Source organism: Topomyia yanbarensis, chromosome 2 (genome assembly GCF_030247195.1).
Source record: "Topomyia yanbarensis strain Yona2022 chromosome 2, ASM3024719v1, whole genome shotgun sequence".
Classification (NCBI taxonomy): Eukaryota; Metazoa; Arthropoda; class Insecta; order Diptera; family Culicidae; genus Topomyia; species Topomyia yanbarensis.
The window spans coordinates 283,413,792-283,439,313 of NC_080671.1; the positions used below are offsets into that span (position 1 = coordinate 283,413,792).

Genomic DNA, 25,522 nt, shown 5'->3' on the forward strand with positions numbered 1-25,522 from the left:
TTTAATATTTGAAAATTATTTCGGACATATGTGTCTAACTTTTACAAATCTCACTCACTCACTCACGGGTGGTCCAATGTTTGTCAGTTTTTCGAGAACGACTGGAGACAGCCAAGCGACAACACTTATGATGTAATTTGTCTTCCGAACATTGTCTTTAATAAAACGACATGTGCTAAGACCAAATTACTTGTTGCCACATTTTGTTAAACCCGAAAGTCCTCAAACATGTCCCGATATCACCAGTGATGTTGATGTTGGTTCCAATATCCGCATAACATAATTACTTTATGTGATGCAATGGAGTCTCTAGGCTGCTCATCACACCGAATAGACAGTTCTTTTGTTTACATTGTCATATATCCAAAAATGAGCCAAGTCTGAAAAGATTATTTTTGACAGCAAACTACGGATGATTTGCTTGCCGAATGGATATTTTTATGTAAACCACAAAAAGTTCGCGTTTATAAAACACCCTTTATAAGATATCCAGATACATTACTATTTAGTGATGAATACATTAATGAGTAAAACAATATTCTTGGAAAATTTGCTGATCGTGGTCTCCAATTTCCGCTTTGTTGAGAATAGAATAACGAAAATAGATGTCTAACGCCCAGTGGCGGATCCAGGGGGAGGGTCCTGGGGGTCCGGACCCCCTCCGAAATTTTTTAATTTGTTAAGAAATCTTAAAATAATTTCTATTTTAAATTCATTCTAAGGTCAAAATCATTCTAAATCTGAATTAACCACCAAAACTTATTTGAGGTTATGAGATATTACGTATTATACACTGAACATTTCAAAATCAAAATTTCAGACCCCCTCCGAATTTTTTTTTTCTGGATCCGCCCCTGCAGTGACGCCATTTTAAATTTGAAGGTGGCGACTTGCGGATGCCAACAATCTGGTCTGGCAGTTCAAAGGGTATGGCACTTGTCTCATAGGCCAGTCATATGTTATAGACCCACATTGAACCTATGAAAAAAATTGTGAGACATTTGAAGTGAAAATGAAATCCTTTGTAATCTTTCATGTTTTCCTTTAGGGGAATGGTGTGACATGTGAATCCCACGTATCATCAATTCCCATACCCTTGCTGGTCATCGATTTGTTTTATATGCATAAAACAGACCAACGACCCCAACTGGCGCGACAAACAAGTGTCGCATTACACAGGCATCGACCGAAGGTGCATTCGATACATTTGGCCTTCTCCATTAGGCGAGCTGTATTAGCTCTCCCTTACTAACCTTCGCGTAAATAGTACTATCTCTTTCTTCTTCAAATGTCTCCCGTAGGTAAAGTGTAAACTAATTTCTGGCAATAAAACAGATTCATTTCAAACATCAAAGAGGTAATTCTATTTATTCACTAGATGACTGACCGACCTCACAAGACAAATGTTGAGGTATTAAAACCACACAATATTGTTGAAGACTGCATGTAAAAATTAAATTATTGTTGAAGACTGCATGTAAAAATATTGTTAAAGACTGCATGTAAAATTTTTATCTGAAATCGGCGGTGCGGCGCACACCACTTGCAAAAATCCTCTCATTCGTTTTAGAGTTATTGAAGAATTTTAAATTTTTTTACACCAACTTTAACTGCGTATGAGAGAGAAAGGAAAAAAATGGACGAGCAGGCACTATTTTCAATGTCCAGACTACGCATAATAAAGGTAAGAAAGATTAATGCATGGCACTCTAGAAGCCTATGAATAGGGCAAGCTCACTTTGTAATGCTTTTTTAATTTTTCCATATAAAAATCAACGCACAATTTTTTTTTTTTAAATTTTGTAATTAATGGTAAAACATGTTAAAATCTTCAATAGCTTTGCAACGAATGAGTATTTTTAATTTCAGTCTTCAATAATATTATGCGGTTTTAATGCCTCCACATTTGTTTAGAACATCGTTTGCACGAAAAGTCACAATGGAAAAAAATATATTAAAAAAATTAAATTTTAGAGTGTTGTCATAGAAAACGCTTTATTAATCGTTAACTTTAAGTCCTACAAGTTGAAGTTGTTTAACAAAATTCTTCATTACGAGTACTTCTAAAACTTTGTCGAAGAGATCAACTTTCCACCTCGTCAGTATAAAAAGTTATTTTTTTAGTTTGATCGTAGTAAGCCATGCCTAATTTTGATTTTTATCAGGTTGTGGGGAATATTCTTACGAACAATTCGTCCAAAGATACCCTGTGAATATATTGGATCGTTTGGTGAATTAAGTTCACGTTTTTGGGGTTTCCGACCACTATGCAGCGGCTCCATGTCCTATTGCTGTGCACTGACTCATAATGTGTCAGCGTTAAATTCATTGAGCTAGTGCTTGCGCTGGTTTCCGATGAGCTAGAGTTAGCAAGTAGCACGAGCACCGATGAGCGAGAGCCCTCGCTAGCACGGTGATAGCTAGCACGCTGCACGGAGCTATAGCAAAGCAGTATAAAAAACAACGCGTTAGTGTGAGTAATTATGCCTGCATCGTTTTTACAGCAACCTGTCGCACATTCACCAACGCATAGTTCTTGCTTTGTCCTATTCTTTCGTTCCATAGCTTACACTACTGCACCTTTCTAGCTCATCGGACAAGCTTACCGTGCCAGCTCATTGAGTTAACTCGTGCTAGCTCACTGAGCTAGCTCACCGAGCTTGCTCATGCCAGCTTACCGAGCTGGCTCATGGTGCTAGCTTATCGTGCTAACTCGTTGTGCTAGCTTTTCGAATCCTACAGCTCGAGCACGAAGGTTACCTAGCACGAGCGGTGTCAGTGCTTATTGCTTTTGGTTCGTTCAAAGCGGCCGCTCAGCTCGTGTTAGGCTCTCGTGCTGTGCTTCATGCATCCCTGCTATCTACTCGACAAATCCGTTCCAAAAACACCGCTATTGTTAAGGTTTTGAAAAGTTTTGCTCAACCGGAAGTCGCCATCTTGGATTTCAAAATGATGTCACTCATCGATTTCCGCAATCTACTGGTCATGCCCGTTCCAAATATGTCCATATTGCGAAGGTTTTACACAGTTTGGCCCAACCGGAAGCCGCCATCTTGGATATCAAAATGTCATTAATCGATTTCCGCAATCTGTTTATCATGCCCGTTCCAAAAATACCCTTATTGCTTTAAAACTTTTTGCTCAACCGGAAGTCGCCATTTTGAATTTCGAAATGACGGCACTCATCGGGATCCGCAATCTACTTGTCAAGCCCGTTCCAAAAATATCTAATATCCGTCATGTACTCGTCAAGCCAGTTGCGACAATATCTTGATTCACTTCACTTGCATTTTGATCGATTCATCTTATCTGCTATTCTTTACAGTGGTTGCGCATGTAGATCTTAAGACTTGTACTCAAAGACGACTTTAATTGATTTGTGATATCCGTTGAACTTCATACTATGTATATAGAACTTCATAGAACATACAGAGGAAAAAAATCATCAACATTATATTACTAATTACGCTTACAGATCTTAAGATTTATATTCCAAAAAGTTCTTGGATGACTACAAACATCAATTGGACGCAGTACCTCATTGAACTTTGTATTATCTCCCTCCATGAGTATGTACCGCATCCATATATAACCGAAAGATAACTGGATACGCTTTTAGATCTTTTGACCTTCACTCCAGGAAATTCTTGGAATACCTGGAACATGAGTAAATATAAGCATACCTACCAACCTATTTGATACAGTATAGTTTTAAGTTATATAATCATTCAATTTTTTAAACTGCTTTTAGGAAAGGAAATTCTATAAAAATGTGAAGAGAACTTTTTTACGAACTAAATCCCAAATAACGAACACTTTTTTTACGAACCAAATCCCAAATAACGAACACTTTTTTTACGAACCAATTCAATTTACGAACCCCCGGTTTGGTTCGTAAATGGAGGTTCCAGCTACAAAACCTATTTATGAATGAATATACTGCCACTTGAAAAACCGTTGCAAAATCTCATCTTGTCCATATACAAAATTGATATCGATTCTTGTATATTTATAGTTTCAATATATGATTAAGACCACTGCATTCGCTATATTTGTATGCGTACTTTAGGAAAGTTACAATAATGGCAAAATGTAACTAGAATGCTTGGTCTATACATGAAATGTGATTATATTGTCTAAAATTTGATTTTTCTTCACTGGTCCGGGTTTTTTACCACACACAATCGAAAAGTTTTTGCAAGCTAATCTTATGATAGAAAGATTTAGTTCCAGATATTAGTTCGGTCACAGTTTTCTGTCTTCTTTCTTTAGATCTTCTTAAATAAGTTTAATCGGATTCGATCACCTACTACAAATGAAATGATTTGATAACCAAGAAGGTTTGGTTCAATATGTAATATTCGATGTTGATTGGTTGTGATTAAACCATACGCAAGAAATATATTTGATTTATTATTACTATAAATGTACTAAGAAAATAAATATTTTACATTAAGTAGTGTAGTCCTACGTCTGCAGCTCGTGCAACCCCATAGGGCTGCCCCTTGTAGTTTTTTTTTAGAACAGACAAGCTTGTCTGCGCGTTATCATCGTTATCATCTGCTTCGTCACCGTCCAGTAATAACGCTCGATGTATGGTTGTCTCATCTGGCTTCGTTTCTGCTGTCATGTTTTGGTGATTAGGTGGTGATCGTCAATGGTGATCGCATGCATTTTATTTTCAGGTAACTATTTACATTTTTTCCCTTTTTATCTTTCCTAATAATTCCAAATCTAAATCGAAATCTAAATCCCTCCTTTAAATAATCCCTTTACCAAATTCTTATAAATCTACTAAAACACTAATCTTTTTGTTTCATGCTATTTTTTTTAGGAAAAGATGGTTCTGCGGTCCGCGACAAAACAAAGTAGTAACTTACAAGTTACTCTAAATGAATTGCTGTATAAGTTAGCGAAAGAAAAAAAAATGATTGTTCAATAAAAAACCGATTTAATCCTCCTCCTAGCAGTGAGGTGAGACATTTCTTACACATATCACTGTCGGCTCATTCATTAGATTGCAGAACTCATGCGAAGTAGGCACCCAACTAGAGGTGGGATGACTGTTTCTAGTCCTGCATGAATAAAATCTCGAATAAACTGAATAAATTATAGAAAATCAATAAAACGAATGAAATAAAAAAAATAAGCAAACCATGAAATAAAAGGTGCTCAAATTTAAAAAAATGAGTTAATATGAAGCAAAACTATAAAATCCACGAATCAAATTGGATTAGCTCATTAAATGAAATATTAGACTTTATTTAGAAATAGTTATAAGATTAATAGAATAAATTGACTCAAACTAACAAATTGAATGAAAAAATAAATGGAATTAACATGAAATAAATAAAATAGAGAAAACAAAATGAATCTAATGAATCCAATGAATCAAATGAATCAAATGAATCAAATGAATCAAATGAATCAAATTAATCAAATGAATCAAATGAATCAAATGAATTAAATTAGTCAAATGAATCAAAAGAATCAAAAGAATCAAACGAATCAAATTAATCAAATGATTCAAATGAATCAAATCAATCAAATGAATCAAATCAATCAAATTAATGAAATGAATCCAATCAAATCAATGAATCCAATAAATCCAATGAATCCAATGAACCCAACGAAATGAATAAAATAAAAAAATAGATGAAATGAATAAATGAAACAAACAAATCATATCAACAAAGTAAACTGAATTGATAAAATGAATAAAAAGAAGGAAATGATCAGAATAAAATGCATTGAATAATATGAAAAACTAAAAATGTTAAAAGGTTATTACCTTAATAGAAGAAAAAAATGATTAAGAATAAATTATTTGGATGAAATGAATTAAACTGAAAAAATAGTCAGATTATTAAAATGAATAAACCGAACAAAATATATGAACTGGAAAAAATGAATAGAATGCATAAAATGAAATCAGTGAATAAAATAAGTTAAATGAATGATGAAAGTAAAATGCACGAAAATAATAAACTGATCAGAGTGAATTAAAAGAATTCAGCGAATAAAATAGATAAAATGAACGCAGATGGACAAAATGAATAAAAAAATGCTGAATGAAATATTTAATTAAAATGCAGTGATCATACATTTAAAGTTAAAAAACATTTTTGTATAATGAAAATGAATAAACCGGATTCCACAAATTTGATAACCATTGCCCCAAAAAGTTATGAAATATTTTATAAAATCACATCTTCTGAGAAAAGGCTAATTAATATACAATGGACTTTCTAGTGCTTCCATCCTTTGTCTTTTCTTTTCAGCATCGTTTTAAGATTATCTGGTGTTTCTTCTTCATTCATGGACCTTAATTAGTAATCAGGAACCTGGAACGATCAATTTGCTTAGTTTACGTTTGGGTAAAATTTTCTGGAAAAAAAGATTTTGTACAAAATAGAATCTGCTGGTCCAGTATTTTAACGCACAATTGAATATAGTAAAGTGAGACAAGGCCACATATGCTTTCAATCCCCTTTAACAGAGAGCGACACTACCACTCCTTAACTTAACTCCGCTAGCGAATGACGGAGGTCAATAGTAGCATGTCTGTAATAACCTACGTATTTGGAACTATTGAGAACCAGAGCTACAGGTGCATAGCCCTGGTGAAGGAGGATGGTTGTGATGATCTGGGCCGCGGTCACCACGTAAAGCAAAGAAGGTCATGACCCCAAGTCCGAGGCGTGAAGCGACCCGTGCCGAGGGATGAGTGATGGAGGGGTGAAAATGATGCTCGATCGTTAACGGAGCCTGTGGGGTACCTGGGCAACCCCCACAGTAAGCGTCCCTTACCACGTTACTGCGGAGCTCTGGCGTGGCACACCTTTCTTTCTCGCGCTACTCATGGGATCAATGAGCGAAGTGAAAAATAATGAAAACAAACAAACGGAGGTGCCGAACCCCTTTGCTAAAGGTGGTTTGATGAGGTCTCCCCCAGTGGGGAGAGTAGTGGAGCGACGGGGGCTGTATCTGACAGCACCAGTGACCCCCCAGCAGGGGTAGAAAATAGCTCTACCAACGCGCTGGACGGGCCACTAACCGCGATGCGTAAAGTGGTAGAGCAGCTCGATATTATAATCGAGTTCACTAACGCGAAGCCAAATATCAGCAAGGAGCTGAAACAGAGCCTACTGGTGCTCCGGAAGGCTGTTCGTGTCGCAAGATAGGAATAGCAGGCTTACACCAAGAGAGTGGAATGTCGAGAGAAGTTCGACAGAGGAACCCAGACAGTGGCCTCCAAGAGGGAGGGAAGAGAGAAGGCCGACATAGGTACCCATACAGGGGCCTTCCCCTTCTATGGAGCAGCCAAGTCGCTCGAAGCGGTGGCTGAGTTTCCCTCGAAGGGCAAGGGCAAGCGCAAGACGACGTCGAACTTGAAGCGCCCTAGGAAGACACCAGACAAGGGTGAAAAAACCAACACCATACGGCGTGTAACCGTCACGGCCAAACGCCGTTTGGTCGAGGTAAACCGGGGCGCAAATGACCCCGCCGGCAGAAAGAAAGCGCCAGCAACTCGGCGCAACTGGGGCAAGGGGGCGTAGACCCCTGGACGCTGGTCACTAGGAAGAAGCCGACACCGACACCGGATGCGCCGCGGCACGCGAAGAAGGCCAAGGACAGAGGCGAGGCCTTGTGGTTAAAGACAAATATGCCGACGTCCTAAGCTCGATGAGGGCGGCCGAAAGCCTCTCGGCCCTCGGGCAAGACGTGCGCAGTGTGAGACGCACTAATACAGGCGAAATGCTTTTGGTGCTGAAGCGAGGCGCACAATCCATTGCAGTCTATAAGGCTTTGGCGCAAGAGGTCCTGGGTGAAGGCGCCCAGGTGAGGTCGTTAGGGGCGGAAATGACTCTCCAGTGTAAGCAACTGGACGAGTTCACGACCGCAGACGATGTCGTCGCAGCCGTCAAGGAACAATGCGACGTAACAATTGAGCGGACCTCTGTGCGCTTGAGAGGGGGACCCTTCGGCACGCAAGTAGCCTACCTCAGACTACTGAAAGCAGATGCAAAAAAGGCTACCGTGATAGGTAAACTGAAGATCGGCTGGTCAGTATGCCCAGTTAGCATACCCCAGCCGCCTTCAGTGGATAGGTGGTATCTTAACCATTGTGTAGCAGCCCAGAAGCGCTGTTGTGGCAGTCGGTCTCGGAGTCGAGGATAGATGTCGCCCTCCTATCCGACCCGTACAACATCCCTGCCGGCAACGGCAATTGGGTGTCGGACGGGTCTGGGATGGTGGCAATCTGTACAGCGGGACGGTTCCCGGTTCAAGAGGTAATACACTCCTCCGCCGAGGGTGTTGCGATTGCCAAGATCACTGGTGTGTTCTATTGTAGCTACTACGCTCCACCAAGGTGGCCCATAGAAGAGTTCAACAAGATGATCGAGAGGCTCTCGTCAGACCTAACGCTTGGACAGTAGAGTGGGGCAGCCGCTGTACAAATATCAGGGGCCAAGCGCTAATGGAGGCGCTTGCGAAACTCGACGCTGTGTTAGCCAATAAAGGCTCCGCTAGCACATCCCGCAGAAACGGGGTGGAGGCATGGATTGACGAAACTTTTGCTAGCCCGAGTCTGGTTCCAGGCATGGAATGGAGGGTAGACGAGGGATACACCCATAGCGATCATTTAGCAATCCGCTTTAGGATCAACTATGGTGTGCAGCATCCGAGGGCGGGAGATCCCTGTCAGGTACGCGGGTGGAAGTTCATTCACTTCGACAGCGAAGCTTTCACCGCGGCCCTGGGACTGGAGGCCAACACCGACAGTCTAAGCGGGAATGCGCTGGTAGCCGTTCTATCACGCGTGTGCGACGCCACTATGCCGTGGAAAACCCTGCCAAGAAACGGTATACTGGTGGAGTGCCGAGATTGCAGCTCTACAATCAGCCAAGAGAGAACCGCCGTGAAGTGTTTCGAGCTGCGAAACTGGCCCTTAACAAGGCTATTAAAAGCAGCAAGAGAGCGTGTTTCGACAACCTGTGTGAGAGTGCCAACGCGAATCCGTGGGGTACGCCTACAGAATCGTGATGACCAAGACCAAAGGGGGCTCTTCACCTCCAGAACGGTCTCCGCACCGGTTGGCGACGATTAACGAAACGCTCTTCCCGTCTCGAGCCACAAGCCCCTGGCCACCTGCACGAGACAGTGCGGGCCGAAATGGTGGCTCTGGTGACGAATGAAGAACTACTCGCAGTGGCTAAGCGCTCTCAAGGCAGCGATCATAGCGAACCCGAACATGTTCAGGCTAGCTATGCAGAGATGCCTTGACGAGTGCCGTTTCCCCGATAGATGGAAATGGCAGAAATTGGTGTTGTTGCCGAAGCCCGGGGAGTCGCCAGGCGACCCATCGGCGTACAAACAAATCTGTCTGATCGACACGATTGGCAAATTGCTTGAGAGGATCATCCTCAACAGGCTAACCCCGTACACAGAAGGTACGGATAGCCTGTCAAGCAACCAGTTTGGCTTTCGGAAGAGTAAGTCCGCTGTGGACGCTCTCAACTCAGTGATAAAGACTGCCGAGATAGCGATCCAACGAAAAAGGTGAGGCATTCGATACTGTGCGTTAGTGACACTTGACATGAAGAACGCATTCAACAGCGCAAGTTGGGATGCCATCGCGCTCTCGTTACACCGGCTTAGCCTACCGGCGGTACCGGATCCTGGAAAGTTACAACCAGAACCGCGTACTGCTATACGAGACCGATGCCGGTCAGAAAAGGGTTTCGATTACCGTCGGAGTCCCGCAGGGCTCCATCTTAGGCCAGGTGATATGGAACCTCATGTATGACGGGGTTCTGAGACTGAAGTTCCCTCCTGGGGTCAAGATTGGCGGCTTCATCGACGAGGTAACCTTAGAAGTCTATGGGCAGTCAATCCCTGAGGCAGAACTAACTGCAGAACACGCGATCAACACAGTAGAGGAATGGATGAGCGCGAGAGGCCTGGAGCTCGCTCAGCATAAGACGGAGGTAGTTATCGTCAACAACCGCAAGTCGGCACAATATGCAGTTATCCATGTGGGAGAAGTCGCGTACACCTCACAGCGGAGTCTGAAGTCTCTCGGAGTCATTATAGACGACAAGCTAACCTTCGGCAGCCACGTCGACTATATATGCAAGAGAGCGTCGGCTGCTGTTGCGGCACTATCGAGGATGATGTCCAACAGCTCAAAGGTGTGCGCCACTAGACGTAGGCTACTGGCAGGCGTTGCCGTATCTATCCTCAGGTACGGCGGCCCATCAGAAACCAACAGAAACTGGAGAGCACCTACTGCGTGATGTGCCTCAGAGTGATATCTGCCTACCGCACGATATCACACGATGCATCCTGCGTGATAGCGAGAAAGATGCCAATCGGGCTGGTCATCCGGGAAGATAAGGAGTGCTTCGAGCTACGTGGAAATAGAGGAGCCCGCGATCGCACCAGGGTGACCTCGGTCGCCAGATGGCAGCGTGAGTGGGATAACTCCTCGAAAGGTAGGTGGACCCACCGGCTGATACCTAACAATACATACAATGGCTGATACCTAAAAATACCTGATACAATGAAAATTAACGATGAAACGTCTACCTGTTCAATAATGAAGAAATAATTAGAATTGGTCAACAAACCATTGAGATATGGCCTTTTGAAGTAAACATTCCAACTTTTATCCATTTTTTCAAATTTACACATTATATTTGACGTTTGGTAGACATCCCTTTTTTCACACTTCTTGAGTGCACCATATAAATAACACCTTTTGTACATTATATTTATGTAATTAAATGGTAAGGTTTTCTTTTATAAACCGCGTCACGTATAAACGATCTAAATAGTCAATGAACAAACATGGATTCAAGCTTGACGTCTGGTAGAAAACCGATCTATGACCGCATACTACACCCAAACCGTTGTAAATTTCGATTCCGTCAATGAACGTTGGCTACTGGCAGGCGTTGCCGTATCTATCCTCAGGTACGGCGGCCCATCAGAATCCTACAGAAACTGGAGAGCACCTACCGCGTAGACCTGTGCACCGCCGCGCCACGCCGCCGCCGCCGATAATTTTTAACGTACGCCGACGCCGAACGGTAGACCGGCGGCGCGCCGCCGATGCATTTTTCCCGCGCCGAAAATTCGCGAACTCTAAAATTGTTGACTCATAATTTTATCCACAAATCTAGGAACATTGTCTATGGACCGAATATACGACGTTAACTGATTCATGATTTATCACATCTTGATCATTATTTGGTATTAGTGGTCGTCAATTGGATTACAAAATTAAAATAATCTTGATATTTTCTCGAAAACCATTACACGACACTCGTTATATAATTCAAAGATCCATTCTTGCTTCATCAACTGGTTATGATTGTGAGCATATAAGTTTCAATTAACCATTCGTGTGCGTGAAATGGTCCACAAATTAAAAAAAACTTCCACTTTCAAGATATATGTGCCTGAAATTTACGATTATGTACCTAATTCTAATCTTTGCACGTAATCAACTGGATTCACTGGAACGCAGTGTATTATTCATTGATTTTTTAACCGATTCTTAATTCCTAATATGCTACACACGATTCACCAGTCGAGCTCGTGAAACTGTTCATGATGTAATTCATGAAGTAATTAATTTTCCACATAATCTTATTATACTTACGTAAACAATTACAAGGTACTCAGACTATTATTCATGGATTATTCGCTCTGCTTTTTGGTTTTAAAAATTTCTATGTGAGCTATTCTGTACAACTGCTAGCAACCAGTCTCATAGGCACGAGCATTAGATACAAAGACATTACTAGGACCTGTAACCCTGTTATTCCTTTGTTAAAATTCAGAGAAATGTTCGGAATTAAATGAAACTGCGCTGAGCAAAATACATTACCTAGCCACAATTCATGTCCGTGAAATAATTTAGAAAACTATAAGACGCATGACTCTGTGTAAAAAATCCAACGGTAAGCTCAAGACTAAAATATCACGATAACACGACGAGAATTTACGAAAATCGTTGCACGTCGTTAAATTCTTGACTGTTTCAGTCAATAAAGTTGATACAAATCAATGTTTCATCGAGTTATGAATTAGAATCATAAAAATATTAAACATATTCAGACACAACCACCTACTAAACATTTGAGTATAATGTTATCTTTTTTTGCGTGAACTAGTTTTATGAAAACACAAAAATTATTTTCAATACGAGGTTTATTTATAATTGATTGAATCGTGACCTATTTTATTTTTTTTTCTCGAAGAATAGTTGAGAAAAGTGATCTTGACTTTTCGCGACGATGGTGCACAGATGTGGCGATGCAGAGGGTAAGATTTCTAGTCTCATAAATTATTCATCGTGTGATCTAGCCCCACTCAAGAAAGATTTTCAGTGTCAGTTGCACCAGCCCGGTATCACAGACAAATAAGACGTAACACGAGATGAATTTTCATCACTCGTAGAAAAAACGGTCGATTTCAATTACAAATCGGTGGCGTTGGTGAAGAGATTTTGACACATAGCTAAATGCATTACTTAATTTCCGCGCCCACCCGAAAACGTTACGGTCTTTTTAATCTCATGCAAACCAAAACAAACAATATGGGCCGGAAATGTAAAATTCATTCTTGTCGAAGTGCCAAAGGTGGGAGTTGTTCACAACCATTTCTTAAGTTACAACACAATGCCGATCGCACAGTGGCGCGACTTAGAACAAAAGGTGGACTAAAGTCCAAACTTTACCCTGTCGGTTCATATAGGACGTTTTTATGTAATTTTGGTACGCTGAATTCGTTTAAGATATTAAAAAATTTCAAAAATGAACATTTACTATTCATTAGGGTGTCTCAAATTTTTTTTTTTTTCTAAATCATTCTTAAAATTTGTGTATGTTAATTTTCGTGTGCTAAATCGTTTTTGATATTAACATTTGCAAAAAAATTCATTATACATTAGGGTGGCTAAAAAATAATTATTTTGTTGCGAAGGTTCAAAAAATTTTTAAAGACATTTTTGTGCGCTGAATTCCTATGTTGGTTGTAGAAAATAGAAATTAGCTTTACTACTTATTAAAGTGGCTCAAAAGTAAATATTTTGTCTTTTTTTTATTTCCTTCAATTGTAATTTTGGAATTTATTTTCCGTATTGAAACGAATTGATTCTCAATATGTGGCTTTAGAAATGACTATATTATTTTTAAGGATCAAATAAGATGTGATCGACTAATTTTGGAACGTTTAATTCATTAGTGGGTTGCTCGGTATGAAAACTACATTTTTTTCATTTTCAAAACAAACATTTTGAGCGTCTTAGTGGAATATTTATTTATATTCACCAATCAACAAGATGATTAAAGATTTTGTTTTCGCTGGTGTGTTTTAAGTTGCTTAGATTGCTTATTTCATACCTTAAATTAAAATAAATCCAAAATCCTTTTTTCGCGTATATGGTTCATTTAAAAATGGTCTTATTTTATTAGGATAATATCGCATACCGTTAAGCTATATCAGCGCTATGCAAACTCGGAAAAAATAGTCTCACCAAATGACTAGAACTTAACTGTGTTCACTCAATTTGACAGTTATTGCGTAAGTTAGCAAAAATAGTTCATGAAACATTTTATGACACATTTCAGATGGTTGAAAATATTTACTGAATTTTAAACATTCTTAATTCCTTTGCCACTTAAAAACCATACTTCCCATTCGGCTCCTTACTCTTGATCACTAGTAAAACCCTTGTAGATCATGCTCTAAATGCTATTTGAAAGTTGTGCATAAATTAGTGTCATTATTCTAGTCATAAAGTGAATATTCAAATTAAATATCAGTAATTACCATGCGTCTCCATTCAGTTTTTTTTTCAAATTTTGACTGCTTATCGCAAGTTTTCGCAAAACTAGCATAGGCTGATTTTAAAGAGAAAATGAAAAGCTTTCGAATGAGCATAGTGTGATCGCGGGCATTCACGGGCGTCGTTGTTGTTATCGCTTTAGAAGTTCGAATTCAATAAAAAAAATCATGACAAACAGTTAGCTAAACACTAACTTAACCAACTAGTGACTTATTTTTGGCGATTTTACGATGTAATTTTATCACACGGATAATTTTGGTGAAATAATACAATTCATAAAATCAACCGTTTCTTTGAAAAACGAGAATAACCGTATGTAGTTCCTATGGTCAAATAATGCAAAAAACACTTGAGTTATGCCCTTCAAAAAGCTGTCAAAAATTCATTTTGCATTCAAATCACCTAAAATCTCGCGAAAATGTCTGTGATGGCTCAGCTGATATGAGAAATACTAGTGAGAATATCGCATAACCTTCATAGGGTTACTGCGCCCTAATTCATCTTAGCACCCCTATTCATCCCACCCATTTGAACACATCGTCGCTGTTGTGCTATCTTATGACAAACGCCATTTTGGGGTAAACTGAGTTAGATATGCCATATTATTTGTCTAAAAAATCTCTACAAAGTGGCGTTTACAGAATTTTGACATTCTGCTTGGTTACTGAGATATAGCGAAAAACGTGCTGATAAATTTTGAATTTTTTGCTTCAAATGACTGTGTCTGGGGATTAACTCAAGGTATCTTGATATATAAGATGTTTTTATGTGTAAAACTATCTAAAGAACACAATGGCATAATTACTTTCAAAACAAAATTACACGAATTGTGAAAAAATGTAGTTCAAGTTTTAAACTAGAAATATAGCATATTTGGCAACACTGTAACCAAAAATAACTATTTTTGCTAGATTCTCTGACTCATTTCCTTCAAAATGCATCTCACCGATTGTTTATAGGCCAAATTAAAGCAAAGATATGAAAAAAAGTTAATAATTGATGATTTTTTTCTATGGAAAATTTTGCATGTACGATTATGACACGCCATACAAATTTTGTCATCTATACACACCTATGACACGTGTGATTCCAACTTTTGTTTACATTTATAGAAAAAACTCGCAACATAGTCAACCGATCTTTGTAATATTTGAGAGATTAATACAGAATAGATAGAAGCATCAATTGTCTTCTTTGAATTGTTTATACCATTTATAAGCTACAAGATATTCAATCTCAAACTTTAAAAATCGTTTTTCTCGAAATGTGCTAAATGGCGCTTGTCATAAGATAGCACAACAGCGACGACATTAGTTAGAGCAGTGTCTGCTATCTCTATTCAACGCATTATTTCAAATGATAGGATGAATAAGGGTGCGTTGTACTCGACTTTTCGCTTCGCTCTAATGCGAGTATTTCACTTTTTTCAAGGCAGATTTTTTATTGATCTGCTTCTTATGACCGAAGCAAAGATGTTGGCTCCTATTTAAGCGCAATCCAAGAATTGTAAGCCGAGTTTTCAGCGAAATAGTGTGACATCGTGACTAATGAGATGAATAAGGGCACGTTAACTCTATATGGACTTAAGTCCGGGCTCGTCCCACTGTGGATCAGTGAGTAAGCACATAACAGGATGTTAGTAATTTAATTGATTCGGTGTATCGAATGTATGCAATGGATTAGAATTTGTTGGTCTCCGGAACTGCTGGAGAAATCAGCGGGGTGCAGGTGCTACGAAAACTAGAGATACGCTCAGACCATTTTCAATCAGACTTGTTTAGTGATTTGTTTCAACCTAACAGGAGCTAACACTAGGGGCAGATCACTCTAAGAATGTATAACAAATTTGCATCAAATTAGAAAAAATGCAATTAAATTTCCATTTTTGCATCGGCTTGGCACTCCCTCGCAGAAAAGTTTGTTTAACAAACGTCCTACGCTGATCCACTTTGTTCGATGTTTTGTTAAATATAGGGCTAGTTTTTGTGTAGGGTTTTGACGTCTTACACGCAACGCAAACCACATTGCATGCAACGCAAAAACATTGCACGCAACGCAAAATACATTATGAATTTCTATTTTGATGGAAATAAATGCATTTAATTTCGCTGATTTTTAAAAATGCATCGCAAGTGATCTGCCCCTAGAGCTAACACGTCAAGTCGTGGAATGATTATGATTGATAGTAACTGTATATTTAGGTTTCGTCAGTGTGTAGATCTGTATGATTCCAGCACATCGAGCATACTTTGCACTCAAGATAAGATAGAAGCAGATCGTACGTTGTAAGAAAATGTAGTGCCAGGGAATCGTATTCCTTATCATCGTGGGGATTTTGTACTTACAAGAAGTAAAAGTAAACACCAGCCTGGAAAATGAAGTAATGTGTCTACCTTGAAAGGTGTCCTTACACGATCATTAAAAGTTAATTTTCTCAAACAAAACAAAAACTGTTTTACCATTGCTTAATTTCCCAGATATAGAACAATAAATAATTATTATGAGTCATTGAAATACAGTCGTTACTCTGCATTCTTCAAATTTGTCCATTGCAATCGTTATTTCATGCGAAGTCGTAGTATGCGACATCGACAATTTTTCTATTTCGTTCTTCAAATTTTACAACTGTAAAAATAGTTCCACCTTTCATTTATTATCTTGCATTTGGCAAGCAGGGTGGGCACTATTGGAGCTTCAGTTGAAAAAAAAAATGATATGGTTGCGAGAATTACATTTTGTGCAATGTGTTCAATAGATGTCGCTATTACATCGTGGGCGATGATTTTTTTAGATTTTCTTTAAGTTGTAACGTTTGTTTGTATGTGCTGTGAAATCTGTTATAATAAAAACCGAAATTTTGGGAAAGGAATTGTACTGTCAAGAATTTTTTTAGTTGCATAAGCGTCAATATTCGTCACGCCGACACACGCCGGCGCGCCGCCGCCGATAGGGTCCAACGGCGTGACGCCGCCAACGCCGCCGCCGCCGGCCAAAAATGTCGCTTACGCCGCCGCCGATTAAAAATGCATCGGCGCACACCTCTACTACCGCGTGATGTGCCTCAGAGTGATATCTGCTTACCGCACGGTATCACACGATGCATCCTGCGTGATAGCGAGAAAGATGCCAGTCGGGCTGGTCATACGGGAAGATGAGGAGTGCTTCGAGCTACGTGGAAATAGAGGAGTCCGCGAGCGCACCAGGGTGACCTCGGTCGCCAGATGGCAGCGTGAGTGGGATAACTCCTCGAAAGGTAGGTGGACCCACCGGCTGATACCTAACAATACATACAATGGCTGATACCTAACAATACCTGATACAATGGAAATTAACGATGAAACGTCTACCTGCTCAATAATGAAAAAATAATTAGAATTGGTCAACAAACCATTGAGATATGGCCTTTTGAAGTAAACATTCAAACTTTTATTATTTTTTTTTAAATTTACGCATTATATTTGATGTTTGGTAGACAACCCTATTTTCACACTTTTTCAGTGCACCATATAAATAACACCTTTTGTACATTATATTTATGTAATTAAATGGTAAGGTTTTCCTTTAAAAACCGCGACACGTATAAACGATCTAAATAGTCAATGAACAAACATGGATTCACGCTTGACGTCTGGTAGAAAACCCATCTATGACCGCATACTACACCCAAACCGTTTTAAATTTCGATTCCGTCAATGATATATTTTCAAACTTGCAGGGGATTTACTTGATTACTTTTTTTTATTATTTTGATTATAGAGGTTTTAACCTTAAGGTCATTCGCCTCTTCGGGTTAGAAAAATCTCTTATGAAACATTTCTAACCCTATGTGCGGGGTAGGGACTCGAACCCAGATGCGCTGCGTACAAGGCAATCGATTTACCAACTACGCTACGCCCACCCCCTACTTGATTACTATATCTTTCCAATGCCATGTACTAAATAAGTAGACAAATATTTTTTTGTTTATAGAGATAGGAACAAACCCGTGGGTGTTTGCTGGTAGCCTTATGAAACGTGTCATAAAACTTCAATTCGCAATTTCTCTCGAATCTCTCGATGGATCATTTTGAAATTCACTGAGAAGATGCTTGGATACTTTTTTGTACTCGATGTTAAGTTAGTTTCTGAGTGGCATAGTGCGATATTTTGTAAATTTTCCTAAGACGGCTCGCTTAACCTTCTTCGGAATGAAACTATCGATGATATACGCCATGACATGTATGAAGGTCTGCCCTGCTTGTTCGACATCATTGCTGTCGACAATGCGGTCCCAGTCAAACTCCGCTAGAAAAGCGTTGCCGATCACTGTACTAGGGGGCCGTGAAGTTGTTGCAGTGGGAATCCGCGAACAAAAATATATTTTCCGAGTGGATATTGAAATTTTACGTCTTGTTCCCCATAAGACTGAAAATAATTTATTGATTGGATGCGCAATCGATGTTTAACCGTGAAGGTCCGCAATAGCCCAGGGTGATTTGTAAGGGGTCCGTGGTACGAAACAGGTTGAGAACCGCTGTGTTATATAATAAATAATGCAACAGAGAGTAACGATCAGAAACCATTTCTTGGAGAAATCACCTAAAATTCAATGTCTTAGGTCAGATCATTGAATTTTATTCTTAGATGTTTTTCGTTTGTCCGAAATGAGTGTCTATCATCGACGCCTAAGACAAGACGTGACAATCGGCTTCTTATTTTTCCTTCGGCATTCTTCTTTTCGCACATTTTCACCCTGCCGAAATCTTCCGAACAGTGTTGCTGTTTTTATTAATGAAAATATAGTCTTGTTAATTTATTTTATGCCGACAAAATTTTGCGTCTTTAATTCACTATATTGATGAAGGACACGTTTTTTCCATGTCATGGTTGTTTAGTAAGGTTTGACGAAGCCATTTTCTGAATAATTTTAGATTACAGTGTGATTTCTGTCTTATTTTTGTTAAAGTTGATCAACCACGTATACGGTAAATGCATGATAAATACTTGTTTCACTTTGCCGCGCAATTTCAGTTCAATTTAGTCGTTTTTACTTTTTTAACGATAATAATTTTATTTGTTAAAAGTAATGACAATCTTTTCCTATAAATATAGCAACACTGCAAAACATAATTTCGATATCCCTGCAGTAACATTACGTACGGTGCAAAACGTCAGAATCTACCAATCAGGAGCTGGAACATTCTGACATAAAATTGGAACAAAAACGGCCCCCCTTATTGTCACGTCTTGTCTTAGATCGACGCCAGATAAACAGTATCACCATTTGAACACCATAGATATCGGCCCTTTAATACATGGACCGGGACCAAGGGCTTTACTTCCCTGCTAAATGAGGACTTGATGAGAAATATTTTTTGCTTCCGAAAATCCCAACAACTACGAGGCCAGATCACTTATTTACCTCTGAACACTACATGAATTCTTCTCAAAAATAAATATATGTGCGTTTGACTATATCAATCAATAAACATTCTTAATATTTACCTTGATGTCACTAACAATGTACAAACAAGCAATAATGTAAACGTAGCTCGGTAGTGGAACTTGAAAGCCAAGTTATCGATAGAAACGAATTTGTTTTTGAATTTCAAGTGAGGAGAGAGCACTGAAAACGTATTTAGCATGTTGACCACAGTTTTGTTATGAATGGAGTAAAATAAAAACTCTGAACCATACAGTTCTAAACTCAATACTAATTGAGTGTCTCACAGGTTACGGAATCGAAGGAGAAGTTGTTATCAAAAATTTTATCTAGCATTATGATGTCGTTATCAAGTACGCCAGAAGCGTTATTCAGTTTTGCACATCTAGATATATCAATAAACGAAATTTAAAAAAAGAATCACTGATGAAATTTTCGCCTTATCATTTCTATTGATGATTTCATTGGGGAGCTAGTCACACTTCTGGCGTACTTGATAACGACATCATAATGCGAGATAAAAATTTTGATAACAACTTATCCTTCGCTTCCGTAACCTGTGAGACACTCAATTGGTATTGAGTTTAGAACTGTATGGTACAGAGTACTGTACTCCGGTACAGAGTATTGTACAGTATATTGTACTCCGTTCATAACTAAACTATGGTCAACATGCTAAATACGTTTTCAGTGTTCTCTCCTCACTTGAAATTCAAAAACATATCGATAACTTGGCTTTCAAGTTCATTTTCCGAGCTACGTTTACATTATTGCTTGTTTGTACATTGTTAGTGACATCAAGGTAAATATTAAGAATGTTTATTGATTGATATAGTCAAACGCACACATATTTATTTTCGAGAAGAATTCATGTAGTGTTCAGAGGTAAATAAGTGATCTGGCCTCGTAGTTGTTGGGATTTTCGGAGGAAAAAATATTTCTCATCAAGTCCTCATTTAGAAGGGATGTAAAGCCCTTGGTCCCGGTCCATGTATTAAAGGGCCGATATCTATGGTGTTCAAATGGTGATATCGTTTATCTGGCGTCGATGATAGACACTCATTTCGGACAAACGAAAAACATATATGAATAAAATTCAATGATCTGACCTAAGACATTGAATTTTAGCTAATTTCTCCAAGAAGTGGTTGATGATCGTTACTCTCTGTTGTATTATTTGTTGTATAACACAGCGGTTCTCAACCTGTTTCGTACCACGAACCCCTTACAAATCACCCTGGGCTATTGCGGACCTTCACGGTTAAACATCGCTCGTGTTTCCTATCAATAAATTATTTTCAGTCTTTTGGGGAACAAGACGTGAAATTTCAATATCCACTCGGAAAATATATTTTTGTTCGCGGATTCCCACTGCAACAACTTCACGGCCCCCTAGTACAGTGATCGGCAGCGCTTTTCTAGCGGAGTTTGACTGGGACCGCAGTCTCGACAGCAATGATGTCGAACAAGAAGCGCAGACCTTCATACATGCCATGGCGTATATCATCGATAGATTCACTCCGAAGAAGGTTAACCGCAATGGGGTACAGCCGATGCAGCAATCCGCTGAGTTACGGCGACTCAAAACAGTAAAGTCTTAATAAAATTTACAAAATATTGCACTATGCCACTCAGGAACTAACTTAACATCGAGTACAAAAAAGTAAGCAAACGTTGTTACTCGCATCATAAACGCAATGTTCAACGCAAACTCAAATCGCATGCAAATTCGTTTTGGAGGTATATAAACGAGCAACGCAAAGAGTCTGGTCTCCCGTCGACGATGACTTTGAACGGAGAAATGGGTACCGATAACAATGAAATCTGTCGTCTCTTCTCCATTAAGTTCGCCAGTGTTTTCAATGCTGAAGTTTTACCTCCTAAGGAAGTTTCCACCGCCGCCAGAAACTTCCCTTTGGAAACAAAGACTTTTAGTCAAATGGATGTAGACGATGCAATGATTACACTAGTTTACGGCATTTTTGAACTAAATAAGCTAGTGGTCATTTTCAATGTAAAATCATGTGCTAAATCCGAAAATGAGGTCCAAAAAAAGTAAAAAAAAATCAATTTGCCTTTAAATTTAAAAGTACGATCAGTAAAATCCAAATATCTTCGGTTGTAGTGCATCGTTATGAAGTATTATTATGTTGAATTAAAGGTAACTGAATGCACTTCCGATAGTTAGGACATTTTGTTTTAGTTCGACTACTGGTTCTGACGTCATTTACGAATATATTGAACTTTTTCTTAATTTTTCGTTGTTTTTTGAACAAAAATGAGCGTGTGGTCAATATTTTCAGCAAGATAAAGCAATCCCAAAAATTATATTTTTATGGGAAATTAAAGCCTGCTAATAACCAATGAAAATAAGCACTTGTTAGTTTAAATCCAATGAAAAGTGCGAAAGTTTCTTCTTTTCCAGGGCTTGTTTAATAATATATGAGGGACTCTCTATCAGAATTCTGTTATACAAGTAACTGGAAGAATTTTGAAAGAATTTAATGTGGGGTAATATTCGAACTCGTTTATCCAAATGATTAAGGACTTCTGATAACAATAATTTCAACCTCAGTGGAGTAATGTCATCAAAAATTCGGCATTAAAAAATACTCATAATATTTACATGTACAGAATCGTATATGTACAAAACACGTTGTAAACTGCACGCTCCACAATGCCTTGATGCACACATCGGAAACATGGCTGTGCAAAATGCTAAATTCGGGCACTAGCCTCACGAATGATGACTTATCCACCTATTTCGTCACGTTTTGTTCTACTAACAATTTATTTACGTTATTGAAACGACTAGAAGTCTATAATTTGAAATAATATTTGATTCATACGGGCTTCTATGATGTACCGATTTTACTGTACCAAGTCACAAAACTTCAACATACTACAATATATTGCGTAAAACATCTAAGTGCAATCACAAAATATTCTACGTTCTTCAAATCATTCTTAAGTTCAGAATTTGAGATTTTAAACCTAAAATAAGTCTTGTTCGATGTCCTACATAGTTTCAAAACACAAACTGCTAGATGTTCTAGGAAGGCACACAAATTAAAAGTTTTACAAATTATTAATGTATAACTTGACGTATGTAGTATCACATATTTCTACGGATTCGTAGGGGAGAGTGGGTACGCTTGATCCCACTTTTATTTTTTTCTCATAACTTTTCAATGAAATAAATAATATAATTGCAAAGTTCGCCAGCTTGTAGTCAATTCGTATTGTAAGAGCTATGAATAATGTTTAAATCCGAATACTATATCCTGTCAGTAATATGAACAGTTTTGAAAATCATGTTAAAAAGAGGTTTTTGTAAAAACGTGTGGTAACTTGATCCCCCGCCTACTAGGTCTAAAGAAACAAAGCACACTACGACTTTTAGGCACGAAAGTTCAGCTAATCACCTCTCCTGACAAATTAATTAATAAGACTAGCTTTTTAAATGCACGACAAACTTTAACAACAGCAGAAAGTCAAGTCAAGTATTTAAAGTAAATCAGTGCTGTCTAACTTGCTTTTCCAATCTTTAATAACTTATACCATATTTGCTCACGGAAAAAAAACATTTTAGATCAACTAATGGTGCCAAGTACATTATAGAAATGATGTTTTTGTATTTCTATACATTTCGAAAGTGTTTGAGAGAACTAGTGATAGGGATCAAGAGTACCCAGTTGTACAGGGATCAAAGATACCTGTTGTATGAGGTGAACAAAATTTAAATATTTTTGTATGTGCTGTGAAAATTTTTATCCGAAAAACGTGTTTTTCTAAACAAAAGCCCTTAGAAAGTAATCGTACATGAAAATATTAAAATATAATTACTTCCACGATCACATACAACCGTTCAAAAAATTTGTAAAAAGATCTTCGAGATGGATTTGAACACATATTTTCTAAAATATTATATAACTTTTCCAAACCAAATGTATTACATCAGATTGTTTTTTTAAACATCATAAACGACCAAATATTTCATTTTCTTTCAATATTGTGATAACTTTATGCGTATAGATTATGAGATATGACAAGGGAATCAAATATCCCCAAGGATCAAGTGTCCTCACTCTCCCCTATAGTTTGTATTAACATTGTACAAAACCCAATTGAGCAGCTGGCGTTTCAAAATACAAATTTTAAAACATGTGCGGGTTTAGTTTACAACCAATTTTGTATCAAACGAGTGTTATTTTATGTAATACACTTGTAAATATTACACACAGTATTGCATACCAATCATTCGATTTGATTTCATTTTCATTGAGCCTTAAATTATTGTTATCAGAAGTCTTTATTCATTTGGATAAGCGAGTTCGAATATTACCCCTCATTAAATTCTTTCAAAATTCTTCCATTTACTTGTTTAACAGAATTCTGACAGAAAGTTCCTTATATATTATTAAACAAGCCCTAGAGAAATTGGAATCGAGACGGTTCAATAAGTTGACCCGGAGAAACACAAAAATTGGCTTTTTACAAAAAATTGAATAACTTTTGCAATTTTCATCAGATTCAAATTAACAAGTGCTTATTTTCATTGGTTATTGGCAGGCTTTAATTTCCCATAAAACACATTTTTTAGGATTGCTTTATCTTGCCGAAAAGATTGATCACACACTCATTTTTCCTTAAAAATGACGAAAAATTAAGAAAAAGTTCAATAGATTTGTAAATGACGTCAGAACCAGTAGTCGCTTAAAAACAAAATGTTCTAACGATCGAAAGAGCATTCAATTACCTTTAATTCAACATATTAATATTTCATATCGATGCGCTACAAACGAAGGTATTTGGATTTTACTGAATATACTTTTAGTTTTAAAGGTAAAATCCATTTTTTCACTATAACTCGAAAACTGTTCTACTGCAAATTTTTTAGACCTCATTTTCGGATTCAGCACGCAATTTTATATTAGAAATGGTGTTTGAATATTGAAGCTCAGATTTTTATTTTTATTTTGTAGTGTTACCCAAGCAGCGCGCCAGTTGAAGTCAACTCATAAATAGGAACCCGATGGAATACCGTCCATTCTTTTTTTTTACCGTGGCATCCCATCTCTTTGCGCCGTTTCAAAGCTGCTTGAACTTATCGTCATGGAGCCTCTTTTCACTCACTGCAAGTAATACATGAGCGATGATCAACACGGTTTCCGGCCCGGACGCTCGACTACTACGAATTTGTTATGTCTTACCTCATTCATCACTACGACTATGGCGGAACGGAATCAAACGGATGTTATTTACACTGATCTGTCGGCAGCTTTCGACGAATAACCACGCTATAGCCGTTGCCAATTGGCAGAGACGAGGATTACATGGCTCGCTCTTTAAATGGTTCAAATGTTATCTTACCGACCGGTGGATAAATGCCGCTATAGGTGATTCACAGTCGGATAAGTTTAAAACTACTTCCGGTATTCCACAGGGAAGAGTCATCTTGGACCGATAATTTTGTTATTGTATTTCAACGATGTAAACCATGTGTTGGAAGGACCTCGCCTGTCCTTTGCGGATGACCTGAAAATTCATTCGATTGCTGATGCCCATTTCCTACAAAAACAACTGGTCAGTTTTGCAGCTTGGTGTGATTTTAATTGAATAATCGTCAACCCAAGTAAATGCTCTGTGATCTCCGGTTGCGGTTAGTCACGGTTAGTCGGCGACTAACCAGCTTCTGGAATCGAAAAAAAAAAATTTTTTTTGAGCCAAAAAAAATTCCGTTGGCCTTATTATTCTGGAAGGCAAATTTAATGTTCGCTATGCTCGTAAAAAACATCCAGATAATTGGAATTTTGTGAATCTATTCAAACTCGTAGGGTATTGTCAAATTCCCTGCCGCGCTTGTATGATATTTTCATAACTCACATGGCGATCTCAGACCTTATGGGGCACTGGTATGATATGTTCATAGCTCGCAGGATACTCTCAGATTCATAAAAGCGCTAGTATGATATTCCCATACTTCGCAGAGCTTTTCAACATTAGTTTGATACTTACAAGGCGCTCTCAGATTCTCTCGCTTCCACACGCTCTGGGGCGCTAATATGATATTTACAAAACTCGCATGGCGCTAGTATGATAATCCGATAGCTCACAGGGAGCTATGAGACTCGCAGGGGCACTAGTTTGACATTTTCAAAGCTCGCAGGGCGCTCCGAGACCCTATAGGGTGCTATTGTGATATCCACATAGCTCGGAGAGCGCTTACACACTAGCTA

The 25,522-nt window shown here is 38.4% G+C and overlaps 1 protein-coding gene across 5 annotated transcripts in view; it reads right to left on the reverse strand.

Moving 5' to 3' along the window:
- The window catches only part of LOC131683204 (innexin inx7), a 543,289-nt gene extending 523,763 nt beyond the window's left edge, over positions 1–19,526 (reverse strand). For all 5 annotated transcript variants that reach the window (XM_058965040.1, XM_058965041.1, XM_058965044.1 and 2 more), the window contains exon 1: positions 19,346–19,526. In XM_058965040.1, coding sequence (XP_058821023.1) covers positions 19,346–19,485 — 140 coding nt within the window. In that variant the 5' untranslated portion in view covers positions 19,486–19,526. The remainder of the gene's footprint in view (positions 1–19,345) is intronic.
- Between the last annotated feature and the right edge of the window lie 5,996 nt (positions 19,527–25,522).